Source organism: Canis lupus, chromosome X, assembly GCF_011100685.1.
Source record: "Canis lupus familiaris isolate Mischka breed German Shepherd chromosome X, alternate assembly UU_Cfam_GSD_1.0, whole genome shotgun sequence".
In the NCBI taxonomy this organism is placed as follows: Eukaryota; Metazoa; Chordata; class Mammalia; order Carnivora; family Canidae; genus Canis; species Canis lupus.
In genome coordinates this window covers 44261919-44274321 of record NC_049260.1, presented here as the reverse complement: position 1 = coordinate 44274321, position 12403 = coordinate 44261919, and the positions used below count along the sequence as shown (strand labels likewise).

The following is a 12403-nucleotide window of genomic DNA, read 5'->3' as shown; positions in this document are numbered from 1 at the left end:
GACATGTGAAAGTGGAATTGTAGGGAATGGCTACATGGTAACCTTGCACCCTCGCGTGCATTCATATAGGTTTGAACTGCAGCTAATCTGAGTCTGGGCTAAATGCCCTGTGACTTCCCAGAACACAGTCATACAGCCCCCTTCCTTCCCAAGTTATTTAAATTTCAGCCAGTAAACATACAGCACAACATTAGAGATGTAGAATTTGATTCATCATGTATAAACAACCCCAGATGCTCATCACAACAGGTGCACTCCTTAATACCCATCACCTATTTAGCCCATCCTCTCTGCTCACCTCCCTTCCAGTAACCATCAGTTTGTTCTCTATAGTTCAGAGTCTGTTTCTTGGTTTGCCTCTCTTTTTCTCCCCTATGTTCATTTGTTCTGTTTCTTAAATTCCACATAGGAGTGAAATCATATGGTATTTGTTTTTCTCTGACTTCTTTTGCTTAGCATTATACTCTCTAGCTTCATCTATGTTGTTGCAAATGGCTACACACACACACACACACACACAATCACATTGTCCTTATGTCCTTATCCATTCATTAGTTGATGGACATTTGGGCCCTTTCCATATTTTGGCTATTGTAGATAATGCTGGTATAAAAATCAGGGTGCATGTATCTCTTCGAGTTAGTTTTTTTTCTATTCTTTGGCTAAATACCTAGTATTACAATAGCTGGATCATAGGGTAGTTCTATTTTTCACTTTTTAAAAATGATTTTATTTTATTCATGAGAGGCACACACAGAGAGAGGGGCAGAGATACAGACAGAGGGAGAAGCAGGCTCCATGCAGGGAGCCTGACGTGGGACTCAATCCCGGGTCCCCAGGATCACACACCAGGCTGAAGGCACGCTAAACCACTGAGCCACCAGGGCTGCCCTATTTTTCACTTTTTGAGGAAACTCCATACTGCTTTTCAGAGTAGCTGCACCAGTTTGCATTCCCACCAACATTGTAAAAAGGTTCGCCTTTCTCCATATCCTTGTCAACATCTGTTGTTTCCTGTGTTAAGTTTAGCCATTCTGACAGATGTGAAGTGGTATCTCATCATGGTTTTGATTTGTATTTCCCTGATGAACGATGTTGAGCATCTTTTCATGTGGCTGTTAGCCATCTGTATGTCTTTGGAAAAATATCTATTCATATATAGCCCCTTTCATTTCTTTGTTCATTAGGGTATGTGGGACAAGGACCTGGGGAGCTGGCACCATTAGCTTACTCTTCTTTGCACTGTGTATATAAACTGCCTAAATCTAAAAGTAGCTCATTATGTCTTAACCAGTTGATTCAGTCAGGTCTTGGCTTTGTCCTGTATGTGTGAATTTATTACCATATAATCCTTATTGCTATATTTTAGCCATAAAATAAAATGATATAATTGGCATATTTGTATTCATTCAATAGTTCTTAAACTGAATAAATAGCAAGGGCCTACCATGTCTTTCAATCACTTGCATTTGGGAAAGTTCAGTGAATTATCAAATGCAGTGGTGGGGCCAGTTCAGCACCTGAAGGAATATCCCATAGTACTAAGAAGTTAGGAATACTCTGGGAAACGAACTAGGAGTGGTGGAAGGGGAGGAGGGCGGGGGGTGGGGGTGAATGGGTGATGGGCACTGAGGGGGGCACTTGACAGGATGAGCACTGGGTGTTATTCTGTATGTTGGCAAATTGAACACCAATAAAAAATAAATTTATTATAAAAATTTTTAAAAAGTTAGGAATAGTTATTACTAGGAGATTCTGAAAAATGGAAGCATGATTGATACCCAAAATTTTTTTCCAATAAAAAGAAATTTGAGTATAGATCAGTTTTATGGTATATAAATTTTCACATATTCCAGCAACAAATACCTGGCAAAATAACAGTAATATATTTTTGACAAGTGGGAGTATGACAATCATTTATATAATAAACATGTTATGAGCACCTGTGGGGCATCATGTTCCAGGCCCTGTGCCAGACTCTGGAGACACAGAGACAATCTAGTCTCAGTCCCAGAGCCACAGAACTTCAGAGTTCAGAAGATAGAAACATTCAGGCTAATATAATAAATAAAAATATAATTTTGGTAAGAACTATGAAATAACTAAGCAGTAGGGTACCTGGGAATGTAAGATTATACTCTACCCCAAGAGACCAAAAAGGGCTTTTCAGAAGCAGTGCTATTTATAAATATAGAGGCTATGATTATCCCCATTTTACAGAAGAAAAAATTGAAGATTAGAGAGGTAAAGTAACTTGGTGGAGGCCACAACCAGTTTTAGGCCATGACCTGTTGGGACTCCAAACCACTATTTGTTTTAATTTATAACCACTATCTATGGTTCCATTCCCCTTTTTCATGAAATTTTTAAAACCTGCTAAAATTAGAGCAAACTCAAGTTAGGAAACAACTTCCAGGAAGACTTATGAGAACTTCTGTGGAATTTTTCCGTTCCTTCTAACAGGGGAGCCTTGGAAAGGAAAGCTCTGCCCAGCTGGGGCTAGTAAGGGGCACTCTAAGATAAACCTTTTAATCTCACCTTTTCCAAGAAACCAGTTTCTGCAGAACCACTTGCTCTTGTAATTGAAACACACTTGGAGAGCAAGAGTGGAATGGGTAGCTTTAGCTTCATAGTACTTCACACTTAAAAGGTGTTCATCTTTCCTGGAAGGGGCCTCCAATGTTGTTCTTTCTGCCTGCTCCTTCTTTACTCACAAAAGTTGGGACAGACCTCACATCTGTTGATTTCAGCACAGCTTCACTAATTCCACCTTAGAAGGCTTTAGCCTCTACAGAATTTTAAGTACAGTCCCAAACAGAAGGAATATTTGCAGTCAGGAATGTTAACTATTTACTTTCCTGTTTCACCTACCTTATATGTAACTTTAAGGTTAATGAATATGCAACTAATAAGTCTACAGCCATTGATTTCCTAAAAAAACTATTCAAAGTAGCATTTTATTGATTTTTATAAAATTCCATAATTTTTCCCCTGGAAACTCTATCCCTTTGTGCTTTCACATTGATATAAACTAGACTGTGGCAAATATCCTGTTTAACAGAACATGAGAATACATTCCCATTTTCCAATCAATAAGAATTTGACTCTTCCTGTTTCAATGAGCCAAATTAAGAGAAAAAAATGCTAACACTGGCCTGTAGCAAGAGAAACACTAGCCATTCCAGTTTGTCAGCCCTCTCTTTTTGGGCATTTGACCTCTTGGGCTAGAAGAAGCAACTTGGAGCCAACATATTCTAAATAATCTAAAATTTTTCTTCCTCCTCTTTTTTCTGTGCCTTATATATTAGCTTTAATAAGAACTCTGATAACTACCTTTATTAATTTTTTACTGTGGAAAATGTCAAACACACAAAAGTAGAGAGGAATATAGATAATGAACCATCATCTAATCATCACCCAGCTTTAACAATTATCAACTCAAGGCCAACCTTGTTTTATTGGTATCTCTAATGCACTTAACATCCGCTTATTATCAAGCAAATTCCAGATATCATTTCGACCATAAATATTTAAGAACGTATCTCTAAAAGTTAAGGACTCTTGTTTTCAACATGACTACAATACCATTATCCCAATGAATATCAAATATCAAGTCAATTTTATAATTATCTGGATTGTCTCGTAAATGTATGTATTTTACAGTTTAGTCAGATCAGGATCCCCAAAAGATCTATATATCATAATTGGTTGATGTGTCTCTTAGGGCTCTTTAATCTATAGGTTCATTCTCCATTTCTTTCTTTTATCCTGGCGATTCATTTACTGAAGAAACTGAATTATGTGTCCTACAGTTTCCTACAGTCTGGATTCTGTTGACAACTCTGTGGTGTAATGTTTCTTGATAGATGGTGTTTTCTATAGATTAACAATGTCTAGAGACACTGATTTAGGTTCAAAATTGTGGGAAATATACTTCATAGGTGGTGTAGGATACTGCCATCAGGAGGCACACATCTGGGATGATAGAGACGTATGAGTAAGAATTTTTGCTAATATCTTATGTTTGCCTTAAAACAGTGTGTGATACCTGATATATGAAAACACATATATGCTAGACAGTAATTTAGTGTACTAACACCAGATTGGATGGTGAATGCTTTACCACTCAGTGTCATTACAAAGTATTAATTATTTAGACAAATCTTCAGTAACGTCTACCTTATTTTTTTAAGATTTTATTTATTTATTCATGAGAGAGAGACAGAGAAAGAGGCAGAGACATAGGCAGAGGGAGAAGCAGGCTCCCTGCAAGGAGTCTGATGTAGGACTTGATCCCAGTACCCTGGGATCGCGCCCTGAGCCAAAGACAGATGCTCAACCACTGAGCCACCCAAGTGCCCTACATCGACCTTATTTTAAGTGACATCTTGTAGATACATAAAAAGATTAAGGAAACTAGGTCCTTGAACTCAAGATCATATAGCCATCCTCATGAGAAATACAGATGCATAATCATAAAAACACAAAAGAACGGCCATATGTGCCAAATTAGAAGTCTGTACAGATACAGTGGTAGTTAACAACCTGGAGAATAATCATTGTAACAGAGAAGTGTCCAAAAGCATAGAATGAGCTTGTCCTTAGGAATGTGAAAGAGTTCACCTGTGCTTCATAATTCCATTCATCATTGGGTTCACATACTTGATTCTTTCAAAGTAAATCTGAATAACATCTATGCCATTCACCTAAAAAAAATATTAACAGTTTTATTGGTTCATCAATTCCTCCAGGCAACAAATATCTATTGAAAGTCTACTAATGTTCATTAACTACTTTGTTTTGGAACAGCCTTCAGTGAATCATCCAATACAGTTCCACTCTGAAGCCCCATGAAAATAACAGATTGTCCCAGGTAAAATATGAAGCTAAGAAATCAAGAATATACTAGTAGTAGACATTTCTAATCTGTAGCTCAACAACAAATATCTCCACATTTTAGTCACTCTTCTAGGTTCTGGGAATATGGGCAGGATTCAGGCTGGGTCCTGCTCCCCCCAAAAGTTCATAGTCTAACAGGCCACCAATCATTCAGAAGGATGATTACAATACTAGAATGGTGCTGAAAATATTTCCTGTTTTTCTTGCTGCTTCCACAAAAGGAACCCTGAAAGAGAAAACTCTAGCTAGCTGTTAGTACTTAGGCTCTAACACAGATTTCTCACCTCCCTTTTCCCAGTTAACAACTTTTGATAAAGGGATTGTCTTTCTTATAACAGGACTCCATTTAACCGGAAGTGAGAGGAGGAGCTCCAGTTTCAGAGCCCTTTAAACTGTCTGTCCCAGGAAGGTCCTTGAATGTTGCTGCAACATTACAAACTGCCCGTTCTGCTCTTACACAAACACACACACACACACACACACACACACACACACAAATTTATTTGATGATTCTTAATATAAAATGTTGAAATCTTTATAGTTCTGTCAAACGAAACCATATAAAGGAATTCAAAATATTTATAGCCACCTCCCATCACTTTAAGAGTTAATAAGCTCAACAGTGATTTGCTAAAACAAAACAGATTTCTTAGAAAATATAATACATTAGACATCCAGGGAATATGTATCAAGCATAACAGTATCACCTTTATTCCAACATATCTTTTTAAAACTTTTTAAAGATAAGAATAGGCACTTATCCCATTGGGAAAAGGAAAATAAACATAGCCTTTACAAAAACAGCTGAAAACAAATTTCTGCCTCATATTTGAAAGTCTTAATTATCTTTGATCAATGCCATTTTCTTTGGGGTAAGTGCATGAGCTGAAAGATTCATCTATTCATTTTTTGTGCAATCATCACATAAATAATTCATGGGTGCTATATACTGATTCTACAGGGAGAAAATTCTAACTGTGCATCAAACCCTTAAAGGATATAAGTCATAGACATGATTAGGTTTGTTAGCTCTGTGTCAAATATTTTAGCCTGAATTTTTTGGATTTCTCTTTTAAAATGAAAGGCTTTTTGTTTTGGGGTTCTTTCTTAAGTTTTCCTAGACTGAATTCCAAAAGCATATATAACAAGAACTGCCCACGTGAATTTGATAACTTAAGTGTGATAACCGTAAAATGTTCTGCTGCAACTTAGAAATTCAAGCCTTGGAAGTTTTACAAATTGTATAAAGATATCTGGGCACTGAAGAAAATTATAGCAAGTGAAAGAACTCAATTCAAATGTTTCTGAAGAAAATACAGCAAATATTTACAGGCTAACAATTCTTAAAAGTTGATTTGTCAAATACATAGTTCAAAAGTCAAAACATAAGATTGTGCATTATTATTTCTAAAAATTCTATATATAGGTTAAACCTCCCAGGTATTTGTGGCAGCATTTCAGATGAGGGCAGTTTTACATATGGAATAGTTATAAAGTATAATCCAGTTCCCTTGCTGTTAGTTTATATTTTGAAAAATCTGAGGTTACCAAGAATATCTATGAGTCAATTTGGATTATTGTAACAGGAAAGGTTGTATAGGATTTAAAAGTTTAAAAAAATAAGACATATTGCTCTGTACAAAGAAACAATTTTTAAAAAACATTAGATGATTCTGTATAATTTACAATATGAAATTATAATTGGTTTTTAAAAGTTGATTTTCTCATTCCTTTGACAATATTATTTTTTGTTAACTAAAATATGTATTTCATTCAGACATATTTGTATATGGCAGATATTTTTTAAAAAACAGTGGCACCAAAGTTACAAAAAAGGCAACAATTCACCAGTGCATGTGTTCTTTTGAAAATGTTAATGTGCAGAATAGCAAAGGATTTAAATTAGTTATTATCCACTTATATTTATTACTGGTCTATAGAATACTTTCTAGATCTTAAAGGTTATATGTAAAAGTCCCCCACCTATACTCTCTTCACAAAATAGGCTCTTCCTCAACATTCCTGAGAGAAGGAGTTCCAAGAGGAATCTAGACTTTCAAAATTTCTTAATAGAGTGCATAAAACTGACTCCCAAAGTCAGCTGAGTGACACACACAAAAAACTATCAAACTATCAATAATGATTAAAGATGATATATACTTAGCTGCCCTATAAATTAGGATAATCTTTAAACCCCTCAATACCCACTTCATGTAGTTGGCTATATTTTTACCTACTTTTTAATATGGTTGGGATGGAACACAAAGTTTCAAGACAGACTTAAGTATTTTACATGGCATTCCTGGTTTCAACAAAGTTAGCAAGGCAATGTATGAATTTTTAGTTTGGCACCAAAAACAGTTGGTCTTTTGACACAAAATGTTTATCCTAAATCTTTGAGAGAAATTGTTCAGTGGTCCGGATGGTTTAAGAAATCTGTAAAAGCTGAAGTCTGTAAAAGCTGAGTAGCAAGACGGGTTCCTCACTGGATTGGGATGTAATCACCATATAAATTCCACTCCTATGGTTACTGGTAGTCAGGAAGGTTAACTGGAATGTCACAAAATTCAAATATGTGAAATAACTTTCTTTCAAAGACTAGTTTATATTGAGAAAACCATGGTTGCTCTACAGTATTAAGAAATGGGCAATGGAGTTGGAAGCTGAACACGCTAAATTACACTCGATGAATACAGTTTTCATGACAGTATGTACATATCAGGATATGTTTGGCTAACAATACTTTCCCAAGAAGATACCCAGTGTATAAAGTAATATAATCTGAAACTACATTTGGGCTATATGGGAAATGGCCATTTCAAATATGCAGCAACAAATGACCAGTGGTCAGAATTCTTTTGAAAATGAAATCATAAAAAAAAAAGGAAAAGAAAATGAAATCATGTACGTATGGGTAAAGAAACTTCTGAAAAGGGCAAATTAGATCACATTACTGAACCGAAAATTGTTGCCCACTGTGGAAAGACCACAAGATGTAAAATTTCTTAAATACTTTAAATATATATATAGATCTATATCTATCTGATCTTTAAACCAATTTCCATCACAAAAGGGCTTGCTAGCAAGGTCTAATGGTGCGAATGAGAAAGCAAAAAATACAGATGCCACACAACCAAGATGTTCAGATTTTAAAGGCCTTCACTCCAAAACAAACCACAAGATTGGTACCAAAAACACGCACGCGCACACACACACGTGTGTGCAATGTAATAAACTACAGCATCAACACACACACACAAAGGGCTGGGCAAGCAGTTAAGGCACCTTAAAAAAAAAAAAAAAACAAAAAAAAAAAACATGTGGTTTAGGATTTAGGAAATCTGTTACAGTGCTACCAAGCAGCAATTTTGAAAGCATCTGAAAAACGTGCAAATTGTCTGAAAACAGTGTCTGGCAACCGAGACAGTTTGCAAGCGTGATTCAGAGGTCTGCCAAGGAAACAAAAGAAGCCCCCCTCCTCCCCGTGAGACCGCAAAGGAATGAGAGGTGCTCCGGGCACTATGTATTCTAAGATAGGCGGAAAGCAGAAGTCTGTGCAGGAGCCGTACATACTAGGGATCGCTCTGTGGCAGGGACGCGGCCACGGAGTTTCCATTGGTTGGGGAACCGCCCAGCTTTAGTTTTTCCAGATATTCGGCATGCACGGGCTTGTGGCACTGGAGAACCTTGATCGCATCTTCGATTTTGAACCACTCTCGCTTCCTCCCAATGCTAACCGAATCTTCCCAATCCTCCAGAATCTCAGTGACAGTCAGTACGTACACGTACGTTCTGTGCTTGCGGTCTTGGTTCTGCTCGAAAATGCCCAGGAGCCGGCCTAACTTCCCCTTCACTCCCGCCTCTTCGTACACCTCTCGGACTGCTGCACCGCCCGGCTCCTCCTCGGGCTCCATGCCCCCGCCCGGCACAATCCAGCGGTCCGGGTACCGACTGCTACTCACTAACAGCACCTCGTCCTCGCGCTCGCTCCGGAAGCACAGGCACGCCGCTCGCTTCTTGAACCCCTCCGGGTCGTAGGTGCGCGTCTGGTTCGGCTTGCACTTCATCCTCTGGGCCGTCCGCTCCCGCCGCTCGCTGCCGCTGCTGCCTGAGGTGCCGGGGAGAGAAAGAGCTGAGTAGAGGTGCAAGGAGAGAAAGCGCTCTAGCCCTGAGTCCCAGGAACCCGAGGAGAGATGGGGCGGGGGCGGGGGCGGGGGCGGGGGCGGGCGAGGTACGTCAGTTAGCTCGTCCCTCGTGCGGGCCGGAGGGTCCCGAGCGCAGCCGCCTGAGTGGACGAGGCGCCGCCGCCCCCCGCGCGCGCCGCCGCGCCCGCGCCGCCGCCCCCGCGCCTGCCGCCGCCGTCGCGGCGGGTCTGCCACTCCGCACACAGCCCACCCGCGGCTCCTGTGGGCGTCTTTTTCCCTCCTCAGCCGCCCGGCAGGGGTTGAGTGAGGTGAGGCGCATTCGCGTGCGCGTCCGCGTCCACGTCCACATTCACGTGCGCGTTCACGTTGGAGGGCGAGGGGCGGAGGCGGGGGTCTCGCTGCTCCCGCAGCGCGTGAGGCGCCTCGGGCCCACTGCGCAGGCGCCCCGCACCTCCCAGGCTGGGAATCTCTTTCCTCAGGGAGTTCAATTCCCGCGCTGTGACTGTGGCCGAGATCGTTTCCACGTGTGCCTTTGCGTGGAACTTGGCTGTGGCGCGGCCAGACCTTTCTCCTCATCCTCCTCAGCAAGTTGCATGAAACACCTACACTTATTTTACAGACGATAAGGTCAAGGGCATCATCATCGCCCCATAATGAATGCTACTGACTTAAGGTTTATGAGGGCCCGTTGTCGTCAAAATGGTCCTCAGTATTCTTGGCAAAGCAGTACCTAATCTTTGCTGAGTCATATCAGTCCTTTCAGTTCTTCAACAGGTTTGTCCACCTAAAAGGTAAAACAGCCGGTTATAGTTTATCAGCAAAATGGGTTTATTTGGGTGTAGCAGAGGAATTGCAATTCGGGACATGCAAACTATGGCACCCCATAGGCCAGTCTGGAGATGAGACCAGAGGAATCTTTGGATTTTTGGAACTTTCTGGGGAAAAGGAGGTGGTTGGGAGGGACTGCTGTGAAGGCAAAGTCGACACAAAGGACAGCAACAGTTCTAGGTGCTGACGGTTTCTCATTAGCCCAGTTGTGGTATTTCCCTATTGGCTGAGCTTGTTGCTGGGCGAGGAGAAATTCTTTTTTTCTCTTGCTGGAGTAGGGAAAGTAAGCTTCTTCCTGTTGGGAATGCCAAGCAGTTTGTCTTTGTTGGGGTCTGCAATGGCCTGCAGTGGTAGGGCATGAGAGCTCTCCCTGCTGGCCTCCCGACTCCATTTGAAATGAGGTCTCCTTTATTCAGGGTGTCAGGGTCTTGGCCTTGCTGGGCATGTTGGCACAGCCCATAACTTAACACTTTTCTTGAACTCCTATTGACCTCTTACCTAACCTCTGTTCCTCAGTTTCCTAACAGTAAACTTCTCGCCTACTTGTATCAGCCCTTGGCACTTGGAGTCCCATTCACCCAACAGCTGCAGAACCACCCCAAGTCTCCTTTTATTAAGTCCCAACAATCTTCACCCTCCACACCCTCTACCCTTCTCTCTCTTTCTCACTGATGGGTGCTGCTTTGGGTTTTGGAAAACATACCTATGGAAAGCCCTTAATAGTTTTCAGTTTGATGTTTACAAGGCTCCTAGTGTGGGACTCCAGCAAAGCCACTTGGTGCTCCCTCACCACCTCTCTGTTTGGTCATGCTGTCCTCTTGGCCAAGAAGTGGTCCATCCCAGTAAAACTTTAACAACCAAAAGCCTTCCCTCACCTTTTCTTTTTCTTTTTTTTCTTATTGTTTCCCTGCTCTAACAGTAGCCTTATGGAAAAGACCTCTGATGTCCCCCAACTTTTGCCATACTGCAGCTTAGGCATCTTTGTCTCTCTCTTACCCACAATCCCTCTGCTGGCATCAAGCAACCAGGATCATGGAAACTCACTTTTCCAGGGAAATAATCCCTCATCAAAGGGAAATTGAATCTGAAATGTAAGTGCAAAGGAATTTTTGTTTGTTTGTTTGTTTGTTTGTTTGTTTGTTTAGAGAAAGAGAGAGAGAGGGAGGGAGGGAGGGAGGGAGAGAAGGGGAGTGCGTGAATGGGGAGGGGAAGGGCAGAGGGATGAAGAGAGAGAGAGAGAGAGAGAGAGAATCTTAAGCAGGTTACACGCCCAGTGTGGAGCCTGATAGGACCCTGAGATCATGACCTGAGCTGAATCAAGAGTTGAACGCTTAACTGACTGAGGCACTTATGTTCCCCAACAGCCCAATTTTTATTTTAAAAATTTTCCCTTTTTAAATTTAAATTAAATTAATTAACATATAGTGTATTATTTGTATCAGAGGTAGAGGTCAGTGATTCATCAGTCTTATATAATACCTAGTGCTCAATATATCACATGCCCTCCTTAATGTCCATCACCCAGTTACCCCATTCCTCCACCTCCTCCCCTCCAGCAACCCTGTTTGTTTCGTATAATTAAGAGTCTATTATGATTTGTCTCCCTCTCTGATTTCATCTTGTTTAATTTTCCCTCCCTTCCCCTATGATCCTGTTTTGTTTCTCAAATTCTATATATGAGTGAGATCATATGAAAATTGTCTTTCCCGAGTGACTTATTTCGCTTACCAGCTCAATTTTTACAGCTCAATTTTTAAATAACAAGTTGGATCAGCTTCTCAGGTTCTGTTCTACTCCATTTATGCCCAGAATAGCTCATAAAAACGATCCTGTTCCCAGTGGCAACAGACACCTGCAATATCTAGAGCATAATATGACTAAACGTGTGGGTTGCATATGAAGAAAATGATAAAATGGAGACATAAAGAGAATGACTTCAACCAATAGAGATACTACTACTATTGACCATATTTTAATGTTATATGGATGGTCAAAGAACAGTTGAAGGAATGTGACATCCTGTAATTAAAAACAAAGTAGGAACATAGATATTAGCAGGCTGTATTCTTCAGTGTGTGTAATAGACAAATACACAAACGATGTTAAACAACTAGAAGAAATTCCACTACAATCAGGATCTGGGCAAATTATCACCAGTATGATTAAATTTTGCTTTATATGGTCTTTCCAGTGTAAGGAGAATGTAAAGAGAAAAAAGCATTGTTACAGTAAAGAAGACAAAATTTTCATTTTTTTCCAAATGATATGAATATCTTCTTGGAAAAAGCCTAAGAAATGATGTAAAAATGAATTCTTTCCAATGGCAGAATGAAATATTAATATTTAAAGTATGGATGCTTTCATGTATTCCAGTAGTAATCATATAGAAAATATAATAGGGAAGTGATAGTATTCAGAGTAGCAGTATCAACCATCACACAATAAATAAAATACCAAGGAATCCTGAACAATATAGTTGGGATATTGTAGTAGAAAATGATAGAGCTTAGACTCAGCTTTGAAAGATAGTA

At 40.0% G+C, this 12403-nt stretch overlaps 1 protein-coding gene across 2 annotated transcripts; it reads right to left on the bottom strand.

Annotated features, from left to right (window-relative positions):
* Window positions 1-1846: 1846 nt before the first annotated feature.
* Window positions 1847-9808, bottom strand: LOC119878067 (diphosphoinositol polyphosphate phosphohydrolase 3-beta). 2 transcript variants are annotated; one of them, XM_038587470.1, is made up of 3 exons: window positions 9775-9808; window positions 8473-9007; window positions 1847-4706 (listed from the first exon to the last, which is right to left on the bottom strand). In XM_038587470.1, coding segments are annotated over exons 1-3 (555 nt in total). In that variant the 5' UTR covers window positions 9794-9808; the 3' UTR covers window positions 1847-4705. The 2 variants fall into 2 exon arrangements, with proteins under 2 accessions (XP_038443398.1, XP_038443399.1); XM_038587471.1 differs by lacking the exon at window positions 9775-9808 and adding an exon at window positions 9295-9397 and having other exon boundaries at window positions 1850-9007.
* Window positions 9809-12403: the final 2595 nt, after the last annotated feature.